An 18,757-nucleotide genomic window follows, 5' to 3' on the forward strand; every position below is an offset into this window, starting at 1 on the left:
ATTATTGATTAGACATCATTGCTTGGATGCCTTCAATTTATCCTTATATTAGTATATCCAGAGCAAAACCTATTGTTGGCCTGTTCAAGATACTATTTCTTCTTGTGCCTTTTCCTGTTCAAAGCCTCTATCCAGTTATCCAAGCCTTATTTCGGAAATCACACCACATTCATCTCATTCTCTACCCTCACACTTATTCAGTCAGCTACATCATTGGTGGGTCCTATATCCACTTCAAAATATGCTCCTTTCTCTTTATCCCCATTGCCTGAATTATCTTAAAGTTTTTCATATTTTAAGTCAGATTTTGTTTAATGCTTGTTAATAGTACCTCTGTCTAACTTTTCCTATGTCCAGAGCATCCTCTAAATTACCTGCAAAATGATATATGTAGTCATCTACTTAGAATTGTAACCAGCAACTCAGCTTTTCCAAGCAGTTCACAACTAAACTACTTCCTCCCATGGTCTAGATTTAGTAAAAGGTCATGTGATAACTTTTAATTGCCAAGACCAAAAGTACTTGGCGTTAGCTTTGCCTGCTATCTTTTTTGAATATCACACATTTATAGCCCCAAGTCCCATTTACTAAACCTTCAGAATATAATCAGAACTCAGTTATTTCTCAGCATGTCTACTGTCATCACTCTAGTCAGGCCTTTCCCCTTGGATTGCTGTATTAACTACATCTTGTGCCCTGGGAGTTTTTCTCTTCTAAAACTATATTATTAGGCACAGTAGCTTTTAGCTAATGGTGCCTGTTGAGCAATGGAAATAAGACTGGTCTAAATTGAGTGATGTTACAGAAATGCACATCAGATACTAGAAGAATAAACATACAAAAAAATTAAACTATAAACAGTATTTCATATTCATTATATGATGAAATAATAACACTTGGATAGGTCAAATTAAAGTGTGCTCATTGAAACATGTCCGCATGTCCTTTCATTTTCAGCATGATTACTAGAAAAATTTAAATCACTTCTGTGGCTCACATTTATATCAGTATTTGGACAGCACTATTTTAAAGTCTTTTTTGAACACAGCTATCAAAGCAATTCTTTTGATATGCCAGGTATTCTCTCATTCTCAGGTTCAAATCCTTCAAAGACTTTTCAGCTCACTCTACTTAAAAGCTCCGAGATTCGGTGGCATGTTCCTGTCCCGGGAGCCTCTGTTCTTCCCTTGCTCTAAGGTCTTTCTGTGCCCTTCTTGCTAGCCCTACTTAAAGACTTCTACACTTGCTCCCCAACACTTAACACCCTCTTCTCCAGAGGCAAGCATGACTTGATTTCTCAATTCTTTATGGTGTCTTCTTTACTCTTCATTATCAAAAATGAACATTAGAGAACGTTACCGTAATAAATGGATCCACATGAATGGTCACACACACTCAGCATGACCCTCTTCATTATGCACTGGCTTCAACTCTAATGGTTCTCCACTGTCTGTTCAATAAAGTACAAATTGTGTAGGTGCTCCATTATTACTAGGCACTTTTAGACTCTACTACATTTTTCACTGTTCCTCTAAGCCAGTGTTAAGAAATAAGCCATGGACCATATAGATACAATGCAGGGAGGCAGGCCATGGCTAGCAAGTGGGAAGCATATTTTTCTGTTTTCTCACATACCAGGGCCAAAATACATGATTTCACAGACCTTATAAATGGTCTGTGGGTTAGGTATCCTCTACCCTTGAAGCAGTCCTCTGCCATCAATTTGAGTCACTGGTAAGAAATACAAAAGTAATGAAGACTATATTAGAATTTAAGGAACTATAATTATATAGAGATATGTGAGGGGAAAGGGTTGGTGGCCACACCTGGTAGTACTCAGGATATTTAACTCCTGGCTCTGTGCTCAGGGATCACTCCTGGAGGGGCTCTGGGAGGTCAGATAGGGTGCCAGGAATCGAACCTCATTCGACAATATGCAAGACAAGTACCTTACTCTCTACAGCCCCTAGATACAGATATAGTTTTGTATAGAACTAAGTCACCAAACTTTAAACATTGGAGGATGTGCAAATAGAAACATTTGGAATTCCACAAGTATCCATCCCATAAAAATGTATGTTAATTTAATTAATACCAGCAGCGGATTATATAGTCACCAATGTTTGGGATCTTATAAAAGAATTTTCTTATGTATGTTTTCCTTTGCTAATATTTATTTTTCTCTGTAACAGATTGTATGATAGTTTTTCTCTTAATTAAAAGAAAAGTATAACTTGTCAATAGCTTAGCTAGACACTTCATTATAAGAGAGCTGGGGGAGTTTTTAGAATGAACGTTTCTATTGTGAGGAATCAGAAAAACAAGAATTTATAACTCAGCAATAAATAAATAAATAAACCTTTCAGAAATGTTTATTGTTCCAGCTCATTAAAATGTTATGTCTTTTGGACAGTATTTCTTAAAGGCCATAAAATTAATAGTGTATTTTAAAAGTTTTATTGGCACGTAATTCCTAAGTCTAATTTAGCCCGAATGTTTAATTGTGCTGTCTCAGACAGGCTAGAAATCTGGCAGTGAATATATTTTTTTTTCTGTTTTAAAAGAAAAACATTTTCCTCCAGGGCTAGCTTCCATATTCTTGACTGTGTTTATTTTACACTGCCTTGCCTTTTCATGCATTGAAATCTTCATACTCTGTCAGGGTTACTCTGAATCTGTTATTTCTTTGTGTCATAAAATTAGTAAGTAATTATGCCCCTGGCCTGGAAGAATACAAGAAACTAAAATCCTAGTGTATCAGCTACTAGAGTTAAATTTTCAGTATATGATGGTGGTGGGTTGCTCCCAAGCAGTGCTCAGGGGCACCAGGGTGCACTTGATGATACTCAGCCCACCTGACGCTGTAGCTCAATGCCTGGCATAAAAATGGGGTGCTGGGGTCACCAGCGCCACCTGTAGCAGTGTTCTAGAGCTTTCAGGGCAGCACCTGAGAGAAGTGGCAGGGGGTGTGCAGTTCTGGGGATCAAAATCTGGCAAAGCTTGTACTCCAAGCTATCTCCCTGACCCTTGAGTCAAATTTCCTATTTTTCATTATATCACATGAGGGCAATGCAATAATCGTTTACTTATTACCTGAAATGTACTACTCATTGCACATTCTACAAAAGATTATTAAAGTGACATCCATATCCTCAAATCTAGAAAAATTAACCTTTTTATTTATTTATTTATTTATTTATTTTTTAAATGTTTATTAGTGAGACACCATGAGGTACAGTTGTAGACTTACAGATTTTGTGCTTGGAGCGATAGCATAGCGGTAGGGCGTTTGCCTTACAAGTGGCCAACATGGCTGACCTGAGTTCGATTCCTCCACCCCTCTCGGAGAGCCCAGCAAGCTACCAAGAGTATCTCGCCCGCACGGCAGAGCCTGGCAAGCTACCCGTGATGTATTCAATATGCCAAAACAGAATAACAACAAGTCTCATGATAGAGATGTTACTGGGCCCGCTCGAGCAAATTGATGAACAAGGGGAGGACTGTGACCATGGGTTTCAATTATACAATGATCAAATACCCATCCCTCCACCAGTGCCCATTTTCCACCACCATGGATCCCAGTATCCCTCCCACCCTCCATCCCCCCATCCCACCCTGCCTCTGTGGCAGGGCATTCCCCTTTGTTCTGTTTCTCCTTTTGGGTGTTGTGGTTTGCAAAAGAGGCATTGAGTGGCAATCATGTTTGGTCTATAGTCTACTTTCAGCATGCTTCTCCCATCCTGGGAGGATTCTCCCAACACCTTTTTTTTTTTCTTTTTAATAATGTCTTCAACAGTGTACCCTGCAGGAAAGAAATATCTTTACCTTTTCTGGGAGGTTGCCTTTTACCTATTGTCCATAGTGAAAGCCATGTAATAAGACTGTCTCTTTCTTCTAGTCTTCTGAAATAGTCTTGATTTTTTTTCTCTAGACTTCTAATGCTATAGAATGGATAGTCAGTATTCACAGGAAATCCACACTCCTGAGAGCCCTCTCTTCTGATGGACTCTCTTTACCCACCCCTTTGCAGGAATGATCCTGAGAACTGTTCTTTGTAGCATTTCCTGAAATACTCTTTCAGTCTTGACTCCTCTGTCATCTTCAGATTTATTTTCCTTTTTTTTTATCATTGTCAGTGGAAGTGTTCCTTATCTTCCAGTGATGTCTGTGTATCTGTTTTTCCTCTTCATGCATGCTTTTAGTTGCTAATGAAGTCACCTTTTAGTCACCCCACCTGAGGGGTGGGGGGAGGCACCTTGCCATGCGCAGGACTTCCTTCTGTTCTGTGCTCAGGAATCACTCCTGGGAGGCTTGACGAACCATCTGGGGTGGCAGGCATTGAACAAGGCATGTGTCTTACCCACTGTGCTGTCTCCCCAGCCCCAGATGAAGGCAGTAGTCCTCTCCACCCTGAAATAGTGCTACCCATTTTTTCTCATTGTAGCACATGTTAAAAATGGTGGTAAATACATAAAATGCCAATTGGCAGCTACCACTGGCCTCAAGCTGGTCTTAAGACAGTGGCAGGTTTATCCTCTCTCTTCATCTCTCCAGAAAGTAGAAGCACCCGTTTGTACCTTCCTCACCCTTATGAAATTCTGCTCATTTGCCTGCTGAAATGCCCATTGGCTCCCTTCAGCTGTCAGCTGTTCTTGCATAATCCATGTTCACGATTACCACACAGCAGAAGCACCAATGAGGTGCCAGTAAGTCCCTCACATGTCAAACATTCTCTCTTCCCTCTATAGCAACAATCCTGCTTCTCTGGTGAGTAGCATCAAATCTGGCACGTCCGATAACACTGCTCTTTGCATGCTGGTCCATCCGCCAGAATGAGAGGTGCAAAGAACCAGATGAAGCTTTAGCAAAATAGAGTCTTTGCCCTCTGTGCAGTAGATCTCAACTGAGAATGATTTTGCCTCAAAGGGACATTTGGTAATATTTGAATCAAGTATAACTTTTGAAAGATTTGCTATTTGCATCTAGTGGATAGAGGCCAGGTATTCTGCTACACATATAACAATACTCAGAACATCCTCCCACAGTACAGACTGGACATAAGTAATAATATTGCCATGAAGAAATCGTAACCTGGGTAGCAGTGATTCATCCTGCAAACTTGAACTATTAATCCCACCTAATCTGGAGCTTTGGACTCAGGAAAGACATAGTCTAGTAATAGTTCCTTAGAATTGCTGTGTAATATAATTCATTCATTTTTTATTGTACTAACTATTGAAGATATTGCACCAAGTTTCATCCACTGACTCGTTATATATACTATATTGCAGAGAATCATCTGCAGTGGTCAAAGAATAGGTTAAAAAGAGGCTGGGACCTTTATCCACTCAATCCGGGACCATGGTGCCTCTCTGGAGTAGTACACTGGAATGTTGATGTAACTGTACATTGCAGCTGTTCTGAAGTCAGATAGGCAATAATAAGAAATAAATCAGGACCATGGTTTATGTATAGGACATATTCATAATATAAAAGTAGTAACTTTTATTGTCACTATATTACCACCATCCACACAAGTGCAGTGCCCATAGATTTATGTGAATAGCTTAATAAATATCTGTTGAATAAAGATAAAATATCCGAGTTAGTCCATAATGAATCACTAAATGAATCTGGCCTTTCTTCAGATGTTCCAAGTATATCGAATATTTTAGTGTGGTTTATTATGGTTTCTTGAATGAAGAGACTAAGGCTTTCAAATTGGTGACTTCTCTATAGATGCCAGTATTTGTTGTATCTCACATTTGTTCAGAATATCTTTCTTTTCTTGATTTCTCTGCCCATTATCTAGTACATCGTAGTGTATTTACTTATAGATTCGGTGTTTCCATTTGCTCCTCAGTGATGGCGTCTCTTCCACATTTGTGAAAGCATTGAGTTTAAATTTTAAAAGAATAGTGTTTCAGCAGATGAAGAGAGAATGTAGAGAAGACTACAGACAAAAACATAATAAATTTCTGAGTGTGCATTCAGGTAACAGTGTGAATTATGCCAATGGGAATCAGAGGAAATCTTTTCCAATGTAGCTGGAGTGACATTTTTCTAAGTATATTTTCACAGTATAAGATATCATCACATCTACATAAATTATCCAGTTCTGAGTCAAAAGCTCATACTCTGAGGGTTTACTACATGCTTTTTTTCTCTGAGACTATTTTGTCCAGTTCCTGTCAGTCTTTCCAGACCCCGGCGCCAAGGTCATCTTTACCCCTGTCTTCCTAGACAGTCTTCCCTACATTTCACTTTATGCACACCTAATGCTTGCCAGTATTTAGCTTTTTATGTGTCTCATCTTCATTCCTCAACTACACAGGGAGCCAGGCAAGGGCAAAGGTCTGCTTCCCTGTGTCATCTGCCCCCATGGCAGCAAGCAGAGTGCACATGCATGGGAGCTACAGTAAACATCTGTGAAGTTAAAAGCTTTCAGTTGGATGACATTAATCTTAATTTTTTCTCTACATTGATTTAATAATTGTAACACAGTGGGTAGGGTGTTTGCCTTGCATGTGGCCAACCCAGGTTTGATTCCTCCTTCCCTCTCAGAGAGCCCGGCAAGCTACCGAGAGTATCTTGCCCACATGGCAAAGCCTGGCAAGCTTCCCGTGCCGTATTGATATGCCAAACACAGTAACAACAAGTCTCACAATGGAGACGTTACTGATGCCCGCTCAAGCAAATCAATGAACAATGGGAGGACAGTGCTAAAGTGCTATGTTTATGGAAAAGATAAGTATTAGCACCATATAGATGTACATATCTTAAACTCTGCTGTGTACAAATTTTTGAGTATACCTAAGAGAGGAGACAAGTAGGAGGGATATGGATGGCATAGTGATATACTGCAGAATGTAATATACTGCAGAATGTTTTGTTGCTTAAACAGCAGAGAAAAAAATGCAAATAATTAGACTACTTCCTTTAAATTTTACAACTTTGGAAAATTTAATTAAAAAATGTAAAGGTGTAAACAGGTTAATCTGGTACCGTTTAAGAAATAATAAATACAAATGCTACAAAAATGTTTATTAAGACACATTTTGTATACCAACCACAATAATGGAAATTGTTAATAAAAATTAATACATTTTGTAATTACACTAGTAATGGTAAAGAATGCAGTTTAATACCTAAGGAGAATCCTTTCATTGACTTCCTTTATTCTGTTTTTCCTACCCCGCACTTTTTTCTTTTCTCTCTCTCTCTGACACACACACACACACACACACACACACACACACACACACACTCACACATGACTCTGTTTTCACTTCTTTTATGCTTTTGCTTTGAATTATGCTTGATGGAATCTTGTTTTATGGCTTATTTCCTAGATGGGAAGTGATGGAATTTTACGCCTCAGTACTTCAGCTCTAAATAATGAGTTTTTTGCATATGCAGCACAAGGCTGGAAACAGCGGTTGGCAGAAGGTAAGTTTCTGTTTTCCGTTGTGATTTGACACGTGTTAGTATCCATTCTGAATGGAACTTTGCTCCCTCTCTGATTTCCAAGTCTTGAATGTTTCTGAAGTACATTTTAATATTAAAAAAACTCATCCTATTCCAAATGACTTTACTAATTCTTTGATTGTCATATTATATAACTGATACTTCTAAGGAAAGCATGACATTATCTGGGACATACAAATTGTTGATACAGGGTACTGGAGTGATGATACATCAGGTAGGGCATTTGCCTTGCACATGGCCAGCCCAGGTTCAGTCCAGCCCCCATAGGGTTCCCCAAGCCTCTCAGGAATGATCCCTGTGCACAGAGCCAGGAATAAGGCCTGAGCACAGCTAGGTGTGGCCCCCAAACCCAAAAAATAAAATTGTTCATATAGCAGTATTATCTGTGGATTGATCATTTCAAGTTTTCTGTCTGAAAGATTATCTTTGGGTTGGTAATTTTAATAATACTGTGTTAGGCAATATGTTCTATTAGTATCTTGGATCCTAAAGAATCTTTAAGATTTTCTTCCCCAGAAGCCACATTTCACTTTATTTTTCCTTTAGTCATCAAGCTTTTTAAAATACCTTAAAAATACTCAACATCATCTTTACTCCCTCAAATTATTTTATTTTTGTTGCCCCACTGTATGGAATTGAAATGATCACTGCTAGATAGGAATGACGCTTTTTAAAGGGCAAATACATGTTTCCTCAATCATTATACTTCATGGCTTACACTACTATATTCCATTTGCTTTTGCTTCCATTCAGTTATTAACCATCTCCTAAACATTTCCATTTTTATTTATTTTTTTAAAGAATCAGTACTTATATTTGAATAATTACACTAAATATTAATAACCTTAGTTTACAAATTAAGGGGGACAGAGTAGCAGAATATATCAAAACATAAAATCCCAATCTTTTCTGCTTAAATAAAATACATTTTAGCTTTTAAGATAATGCAGGCTCAAAATTGAAAAATCAGAAATCCTACAAACAAAAAGTAACTAAAAAGACAAGTATAGCTGTACTTACATAATAGAACGTAAATTTTCAGCTAAAAATGACAAGTTATTACATATGATTAAGAATTTATTTTTTTTCTGATTTTATTTTTTGTCTTTTTTTATTAGTGAAACACCTTGAGGTACAGTTGTAGATTTACAAATTTTTGTGCTTGGGTTTCAATTATACAATGATCGAGTACCCATCCCTCCATCAGTGCCCATTTTCCACCACCACTGATCCCAGTACCCCTTCCACCCCCCATCCCCCATCCCACCCTGTCTCTGTGGCATGGGATTCCCTTTTGTTCTCTCTCTCTTATTGGGTGTTGTGGTTTGCAAAAGCGGCAATGAGTGGCAATTATGTTTGGTCTATAGTCTATTTTCAGCATGCTTCTCCCATCCTGGGAGGATCCTTCCAACACCCTTTATTTGGTGCTCCCTTCTCTGTCTGAGCTGCCTTTTCTGCTAGCATGTGAGGCTGGCCTCAAAGCCATGGAGTGAACCTCCTGGTATTTATCTCAGCTATTCTTAGGTGTTAGTCTCCTATTTTGTTACATTATGTTCCCCAAATAAATGTAATCTTTCTGTCTGTCCCTCTCTTTCTGACTCATTTCACTTAGCATGATAGTTTCCATGTAGTACCACTTGTATGTAAATTTCATGACTTCATCTTTTCTAATAGCTACATAGTACTCCATTGTGTAGGTGTACCAAAGTTTCTTTAACCAGTCATCTGTTCTCGGGCACTCAGGTTTTTTCCAGATTCTGGCTATTGTAAACAGTGCTGCAATGAACAAAGAAGTGCAGATGTCACTTCGACTATACTTTTTTGCCTCTCTGGCATATATTCCCAGACATACCCATTTTTAAATGTCTTCTTGAGCCTACATTCCTCACATCCATTTCTCATCTTATTTTTGAAGCTCTGGTAATGATGTTGCCACCATTATTTTCTCTGATACTTTTATTTGTAACTGTATATAACAGCACACATTTTAAAGAAGTCTCACTCACCACCTTAGTTTCACCTTTGGTCCATATGCTCAAACCCCCTATCTTCAAATTTAAACTAGCTCTAACTCCCCTTTCCTGACCATTAACGTTATATTGCATACAGCTATTGGCTCCTAGGTCATATCTCAAAACAAAATGCCAACATTAAAGTCACCATCTTCCATTTATTTATTTATTTATTTATTTATTTATTTATTTTTGGTTTTTGGGTCATAGAGATTCTCAGGGGTTACTCCTGGCTCTGCACTCAGAAATTACTCTTGGTGGTGCTGATGGGACTATATGGGATGCCAAGGATCGAACCCAGATCGGCTGCATACAAGGGCAGATGCCCTACCCTCTGTACTACTTCTCCGGTCCACCATCTTTCCTCTAATACCTTCTATTCACCTGCTTTATTTTTATTAATATGACCTTTGTCACATCATTCCTCACTTTGTAGTAATTTTGTTGCTCATTCCTGTCCCCGGGTCCACCTAGTGTTAATTGTGCCTGAATTGATTTTCTCAACATTGCTGTTGGTCTGAGTAGAATGTCCATTTCTTTTCCAATTTATCCAATAGCATGCTAGCCCGAGTCATCCAGTTTCTATGCCCTAATTCTAAGCTGCATCATTGCCCATATTCCTCCTCATTGAGTAACAATGGTATCATCTATTTTTTTCTTTTGCATGAGAAGTTCAGAACTCACCGTAAAACATACATTGAGCAATTGTTCTCAATTGACCATTCCCACATAAGGATTTAAATTATTGTGACTTAAAATGTTTTATAAAAGCTTTATCATCTTCCATTCAAGAAACAGTTATTTTAAATTTGATCTTTCCTAATGGATTTGGGCAGAATTAAGAGTTCTCACTTCTTCATTTTTTCTATCCATATATGTCTGATGACCAATAGAATGAATTTGACATTATAGTAAATTGTGTGCCTTTTCAGAGCTCCTTATGGCTGTAAAGGCACTTCCTCCTGGCCACTTTCCAGTTTTCAGTGAACTAGCCAGGGGATTCAGTGACCCAAAGATGTTTGTGTTGCTGCTTGGGCCCTATACTGCAGGGGAACTGCCCACCCAGGCCACCCAGGAGGTGCTCAGGGACCAATTGTGCGCCTTTCATCTCACCAAAGGATTTCACTAGATTGTGAATATACAACCTTTCATGCATAGCACATAACTTTCAGTACATTTACTAAGCATTTTAGAGTTGTTGTATGACTAAATGACTATTTTGGGGATATTCATAAAAAGAGAAACTGTAGGCTATTATCAGCACTTGACATTTTTACTTTTCAACATCTATAAAAGTTTACTCAACTTGATTAGATTTTTCTCAGTAGTTGTCTAAAATATGACCATTTTTATTCAATATACAAGCATTTTTTTCTTTCTAGGAGAATTTACTCCAGAAATGCAATTACGGATAAGGCAAGAAATTGAGAAGGAAAAGAAAACAGAACCTTGGAAAGAAAAATTCTTTGAGAGGTTTTACGGAGAAAAGTAAGTCCTGGAGCATTTTTTTTCTCATTTCTTTTAGAAGGAAATGAAAATGTAATTCTCTGCTTCACATAGCACACTCATATGCTGTAAAACTTAATAAACCTGTGATAAAAGGCAATAGTCCCTCAGTGTAAAAAATTGCAGGTAAAATTATAGTGGCATATCAGCACTTAAATTTTAAAAAATGCATTTTCAGGGGTTTATAACTTGTCCATGAAAATTCATTTCTGACTGAAAAAGCATATGAAATACTATGGAAGTCAATTTTGGCTTTTTATCCAGCATTTTAACAAAAATCTCGTGGTTTTTATTTAAGTATTTTCATTAATGGACATTTTAAAGATAAGTAGTTTTAGACACCTATTTCTCACACTTAGAACAAAATGTTGAGTGTGCCGATAGTTTTGTTTGGCCCTAGGTTTGGGAATATCTTGGGAGTTTTATCCTTACTCCTATCTACTTACTCATTCAGATGTGACCTGTTTTTAATTTATTTTTTCTTTGTGTATTTCTTACTGACTAGGCACACATCAGTACAGTAATGACTGAACTAAACTGAGTGTTAGTTTCTCTTTTAATCTTTGTTCACAGAAACATACTACATTACTAGATTAGAGCAGGGGTCTAATCAAGACCATAAATGTTAATACTTCTGTCAAAATGTTACCTAGATTATAATATAAAAGCAATAAAATCTATTGACAATTAAGGTAAATTAAAAAGTTGGATTCTTATAGACAATCAGATTCCTAAGAAAGAAGGAAGTGTTTCGAATCTGACACCTGACATCTCTTCCTCTTTAATAGGAGGAAGTTTTAAATTCCAGGTGTACAATAGGGTTTAAAGTTTGGTGGAGATTTTTTGTTGTTGTTTTTTTAAGATTTTTTTTTTATTGAATCACTATGAAATATACCCTTACAGTGCTGTTTATGATTAGGTTTCAGTCATACAATGTTCCAAAACCCATCCTTTCCACTGGTGTACATTTCCCAGCACCAGTGTCCAGTGTCCCCAGGTCCCCTCCCATCACTCCCCAGCCCCCTCCAAGCCTGCCTATATGGAAGTTCTCTCTCTCTTTTTTTTTCTCTCTCTCTCTCCCCCTCTCTCCCTCTCCCGCTCCCTCTTTTTGGGCATTGTGGTTTGTGATATAGATACTAACACTCAGTTCTTGTCAAGCGTGATCATTTCCAGCTATTAATGTCATATTGGTCCATTCTCTATCTCACCTAACCTCCACCCCACACACACTTATGTCATTAATTTCAACCATTGGCCAGCCCATCTAGCCTGTTTTCTCTCCCCGTCTTCTGCTATATATTTTTTTAATATACCACAAATGAATGTAGTCATTCTATATGTCTCTCTCCTCCTGACTCATTTCACTCAGCATGATATTCTCCATGTCTATCCATTTACGGGCAATTTCATGACTTTATTTTTTCCTGCATAGTATTACATTGTGTAGATGTGCCATAGTTTCTTTATCCATTGGTCTGTTATCAGGTACTCAGGTTGTTTGCAGATTTTGGCTATTGTAAGTAGTGCTGCAGTGAACATAGGGAGGATGGTGTTTATGCTGTGTTTTTGGACTCCAGTGTATATTCCCAAAAGTGGTATTGCTGGGTGAAGTGGGAGCTCAACTTCTTTTTTTTTTGAGGAATGTCTATACAGTTTTCCAAAGGCTGGACCAGTCAGCATGCTCAACAAAAATTTGCTGTTTTTTATAAGATACTGAGCTGGGTATAGTTGTATTCTACCAACTCAGGTTCCATGCCTAGTACTACATATGGTCCCCTGAGCACCACCAGGAGTAACCCCTATGTACAAAGCCAAAAATTGAGCACTACTGAGGGTGGCCTAATGCCAGCCCCGTAAAATTTGGGGCTCCTGAGGAACAATGAAACTTTTGTTATTAATTTTAATAATGTAAGTCATTTTTCCAGGTTTATACAGTGCTGGGTTTTTTTTTGTTTTGTTTTGATTAGTGAAACAACGTGAGGTACAGTCGTAGACTTACAATCTTTCATGCTTGAGTTTCAGTTATACAATGAACGAGTACCTATCGCTCCACCAGTGCCCATTCCCCACCACCAATGATCCCAGTACCCCCCCACCCATCCCCACCCCAACCCCTCCACTCCACCCCACCTCTGTGGCAGGGCATTCCCTTTTGCTCTTATATCCTTTAGGGTATTGTGGTTTGCAATAGAGGTATTGAGTGGCCATCGTGTTCAGTCTATAGTCTACTTTCAGCATGCATCTCCCATCCCGAGAGGATTCTCCAAACACCCTTTACTTGGTGTTCCCTTCTTTATCTGAGCTGCTTTTCCCCCCAGCATGTGCTGCTGGCTTCCAAGCCATGGAACAGACCTCCGGTACTTATCTCAGCTGTTCTTAGGTGTTAGTTTCCCATTCTGTTACTTTATATTCCCCAGATGAGTGCAATCTTTCTAATCTGTCCCTTTCTTTCTGACTCATTTCACTTAACATGACATCTTCCATGTGGATCCACTTGTATGCAAATTTCATGACTTCATCTTTTCTAACAGCTGCATGGTATTCCATTGTGTAGATGTACCAAAGTTTTTTTAACTGGTCATCTGTTCTTGGACACTTGGGTTTTTCCAGATTTTGGCTATTGTAAACTGTGCAGCAATAAACACACAAGTGCAGATGTCATTTCAACTGTACTGTTTTGCTGCTCCGGGATATATTCCCAGGAGTGGTATTGCTGGGTCAACTAGGAGCTCAATTTCTAATTTCTTGAGAATCGTCCATACTGTTTTCCAAAATCGCTGAACCAGTCAGCATTCCCACCAGCAGTAAAGGAGAGTCCCTTTCTCCCCACATCCACACCAACACCGGTTGCTTTTGTTCTTTTGAATGTGGGCCAATCTCTGTGGTGTGAAATGATATCTCATTGTTGTTTTGATCTGCATCTCCATGATGATTAGTGATGTAGAGTATTTTCTCATGTGCCTTTTAGCCGCTCGGATTTCTTCTTTGAGAAAGTTTCTGTTTATTTCATCACCCCATTTTTTGATGGGGTTGGATGTTTTCTTCTTGTGGAGTTCAACCAGTGCCTTGTATATCCTTGATATCAACCCCTTATCAGTTGGGTATTGGGTGAATATCCTTTCCCATTTTATAGATTGTCTTTGTATTATGGTCACTGTTTCTTTGAGGTCCAGAAGCTTCTTAGTTTAAGATAGTACCATTTGTTTATCTCTGTTTTAACTTGCTTGGCCAGTGGCATGTCTTCTTTGAAGATATTGTGAGCTTCGATGCCAGGGAGGGTTTTGCCAACCTTGTCTTCAGTGTACCTTATGGATTCTGATCTGATATTGAGGTCTTTAATCCATTTTGACCTGACTTTAGTGCATGGTGTTAGGTTGAGGTCTAAGCCCTTTTTTTTTGTAAGTGGTTGTCCAGTTATGCCATCACCATTTATTAAGGAGGTTTTCCTTACTCCACTTCACATTTCTTGCTCCCTTGTCAAAGATTAGATGTTCATATATTTGGGGTTGTGTGTAAGGATATTCCACCCTGTTTCATTGGTCTGAGGCTCTGCCTTTGTTCCAGTACCATGCTGTTTTAATTATTACTGCTTTGTAATAGAGTTTGAAGTTGGGGAGGTGATGCCTCTTATCTTCTTTTTCCCAAGAATTGCTTTGGCTATTTGTGGGGGGTTGTTGTTCCATATGAATTTCAGGAGTGTTTGATCCATTTCTTTGAAGAATGTCATGGGTATCCTTATAGGGATTGCATTGAATCTGTACAATGCTTTAGGGAGTATTGCCATTAATTCTCCCAATTCATAAGCAGGGGATATGTTTCCATTTCTTTGTGTCCTCTTTTATTTCTTGGAGTAGCGTTTTGTAGTTTTCTTTGTACAGATCCTTTACCTCTTTAGTTAAGCTAATTATGAGGTACTTGATTTTCTGGGGCATTGATTATGAGTGGGATTGCTTTTTTCATGTCGTTTTCCTCTGCCTCATTATTTGCATATAGGAAAGCCATGGAATTTTGGGTGTTGATTTTATAGCCTGCGACTTTACTGTATAAGTCCATTGTTTCTAGGAGTTTCTTGGTAGAGGATTTAAGGTTCTCTGCATATAGTATCATAGCATCTGCGAATAGTAAGAGTTTGAATACACAGTGCTGTTTTTAAACTTGTGTGGCATCTTATTCAGCATGTCCTTTTCAGTTAAATATCCTCTCCAGACCCCATCACACACATTCTTGCACACATATACATACATTCAAGGTTGTTTGGTTGGCTTTTATTTTGATTTGGACCGTACCAGGCATTTCCCATGTACTACTTTCAACTCTCTACATCAAGCTTGCTCCCACTGGTGCCAGGGATCAGATCTGTTCTCCTGTAGGGGAAATATTCACTGCAACATGTTGAACTGTCTCTCTGGCTGCAGCCTGACTATTTCTGAACACAGCTGCCTGTCACTATCACCAGCCTCTGAAAACAGTCCTTCCACTTGACACTTTTCTTACTGCAGTTTATGGATTTGGTTCTCTTAAATCACTGTTATTGTTAATTTCCTCTTCTACCTTTGATGGCAAATGTGAATGAAAGATATACTTTGGATATTTCATTGACTTTCCCTTATGTTATCTATAAATTACCTCCAGTAATCTGAGGAATTCCTTTTTTCTTAGCATCAGATCATCTTCTTCTGACTAAATCCATAGCACTGTAGCACTGTCCTCCCGTTGTTCATCGATTTGCTCGAGCAGGCACCAGAAACGTCTCGATTGTGAGACTTGTTGTTACTGTTTTTGGCATATCAAATATGCCATGGGAAGCTTGTCAGGCTCTGCTGTGCATGTGGGATACTATCATTAGCTTGCCAGGCTCTCCGAGAGGGACAGAGGAATTGAACCCGGGTCCGCCACATGCAAGGCAAATGCCCTACACCCCTGTGCTATTGCTCCAGTCCAGACTAAGTCCATGTACCATTTTATTATCTTACGTTTCACCAAGAAATTGCCATCCAAACACATCTTCAAATTAACTATAACTGACTTACAGCTAGACTTAGACTTAGTTTTCTGCCCTTCATTTAGACCTTTCCATCACCTTTTTGGTTTGTTCTACTTGAAATACAGTACAGATATGTATTTGTTGTGCTTAGAAATAACCCATACACATGCTAAATCGAAGTTGTAGGAGTTGGTCTTTTGAATTGTAGCAAAGATTTCAGAGGGTAGGGTTTTCTTTTGCACAGTAAGTGTTATGTTATGAACATCTTCTGCCTGTACATTATGCCATCTTAAATCTGCTTTCCCATGAAAGGAGTGATAGCACAGCTATGTTTTATAAAGTACTATTTTTTAGAATAGATAAAATACACAAATGCTATTTAATAAAATTAGATACAATAATATTGTTATTGGGCTGGAGCGATAGCACAGCGGGTAGGGCGTTGGCCTTACAAGCGGCCAACATGGCCGACCCGAGTTCGATTCCTCCGCCCCTCTCGGAGAGCCCGGCAAGCTACCGAGAGTATTCGATATGCCAGACACAGTAACAACAAAGTCTCCAATGGAGACGTTACTGGGCCCGCTCGAGCAAATCGACGATCAACGGGAGGGCCTTTACCTTTACCTTTAATATTGTTATTAGCCAGCTAGCAGAAATCTGACTGGCAGTGGGTAGATTCTGTACGATCTGTAGGTACCAGTGGTGTTCTGCTTGTTCTAGCCCCTAAGAACCTTATTTATGCTTTATTATTTTGCTGTAAATTAATCTGTAATGTATTTTTTCTTGTTCTTCTAAGTATAGCATAATTGTAAACTGAAGTTAGAACTCATCTAGGGGAAAGTTGAAAGAAGAGTCTAATTATAAGGCAATGTCATTGCATATCTTCTCAGAGTCTGGATTTTAGTAAAATGATCAACTACTCAAAAAGTTTATCCAATTTTATTTCCCTTTCATTTTGAGGATTTAAGGGAAAAGATCAAAGTACATTTCACTGTTTTTTTCCTGCATGCAGATTATTACAGTAGTATTACTTTCACTCAAAATATTTCTTCCTTTCAAATTAGCTTTCTTATGCTTCTTTTTGTGATTTTCTATACTATGATGTAAGCACATTCAGAACAGTATAATTCAAAACGGTGTAATTTATTCAAAGATAGAGGTGCTGTGCCATAGCTGGCAATTCTGGGGTACTGCTCATGGCTCTATGCTCTGTAATCACTCCTACTGATGCACAGAGGACTGAACACCATGTCTGGTGCAGGGACTGAACAGGGTCACCACAGGCAAGGCAAACACTTTAGCCCCTATACTAGTTCTCTGACCCTCAAAACAGCTTATTTCTCTATTATCTGATACTAATTTTGCAATGTTAGTATGACAGGATATAATGGCTTGTCTTTTTATCATTTTAGTTACATTTTATATATTTATCGATGGCTTACAGTGCTGTATAATTTAGAGAGTACTGCATTACAGCATCACCCACCCCCAAAGTTGCAGTGCCATCATACTGTCAAAATTACCCTTCTGTTTATTCCTCCTATTCCCATTTCCCTTTCCTATATTTTACAGAGTCTAAGATCTAATTTTAAAATATAGTTTATAGTAGTTCTATTAGACTTTGCTTGGTGACATGAAAATTAGTCTGGTTTAATTTTATGGTCTTTAATATGTTTTTATTGAACAAATGCTTCTTATGAATTTATCTATATATGTATATATATATATATGTATATATATATATCCCAGATACAAATTAAAAACTGGAGAGTGAAATAAAGTAAATTGCAATTCAAGGAATGAAAGAGAAATAGAGGCATAACTTGCTGTGGAAAATCAGGGGGTACTGAACTGGCCATAGAAGTTTAGAATGAATAGATGATTGCTTTGGGTCTGGAAGGATGTATCGGAAATGTGCTGACACAAAAGAAAGTAAGGAAATAAAGGCATGGGAACAAGATCACAAGAAAGAAGGCAGGATCCATTGAGAGAAAGGAAGTCAGTTGTTCATGTGACTGAAACAGTTTAAAGGTTGACATTAAAAATTTCTTTTAACACATTTTCTGCTTCTAACCCTGTTGCAGCAGTAGGAAAGAAATAGAGTGAACCATGGCTTGGAGGCCAGCCACACATGCTAGGGGAAAACGGAGCTCAGATAGAGAAAGGAACACCAAATAAAGGGTGTTGGGAGGATCCTCCCAGGATGGGAGGAGCATGCTGAAAGTAGACTATAGACCAAATATGATTGTCACCCATTGCCTCTTTTGCAAACCACAACACCCAATAAGAGAGAAAGAACAAAAGGGAATGCCCTGCCACAGAGGCGGGGGGGGGGGGGGATAGGAGAGGGGGAGGGATACTGGGATCCGTGGTGGTGGGAAATGGGCACTGGTGGAGGGATGGGTATTTGATCATTGTATAATTGAAACCCAAACACAAAAATTTGTAAGTCTACAACTGTACCTCGTGATGTCTCACTAATAAAAATTAAAAAATAAATAAATAAAAAATTTTAAAAAATAAAACATTTTTTAAAAAATGAAATAGAGTGAAGGGGAAGGAGAGAAGAGATAGATGGGAAGGAATGGGGACAAGGGTCAACAGGATCCAGGTAGACTGGTGGTGTTAAGGAATGATAGAGCTAACTATCCAAATTACAATCAACAATGATGAAATCACGAGACCCAAACTTTAATAACCAAACTTAGAAGGTGCGTGTCAAGACGACAGGTTGAGATACAAAGTGGGGACAGGAGAGGGAACTTGG

At 38.5% G+C, this 18,757-nt stretch overlaps 1 protein-coding gene across 1 annotated transcript in view; it reads left to right on the forward strand.

The window, feature by feature from the left end:
- ASXL3 (ASXL transcriptional regulator 3) overlaps positions 1 to 18,757 on the forward strand; it is a 178,150-nt gene that overhangs the window by 149,462 nt on the left and 9,931 nt on the right. The window contains exons 9-10 of the mRNA XM_056138275.1: positions 7,353 to 7,449; positions 10,883 to 10,988. Of these exons, the coding sequence (XP_055994250.1) occupies positions 7,353 to 7,449; positions 10,883 to 10,988 (203 nt within the window). The remainder of the gene's footprint in view (positions 1 to 7,352; positions 7,450 to 10,882; positions 10,989 to 18,757) is intronic.

The sequence above is a fragment of the Sorex fumeus genome, unplaced genomic scaffold (genome assembly GCF_029834395.1).
Source record: "Sorex fumeus unplaced genomic scaffold, SorFum_2.1 ptg000128l, whole genome shotgun sequence".
NCBI lineage: Eukaryota > Metazoa > Chordata > Mammalia > Eulipotyphla > Soricidae > Sorex > Sorex fumeus.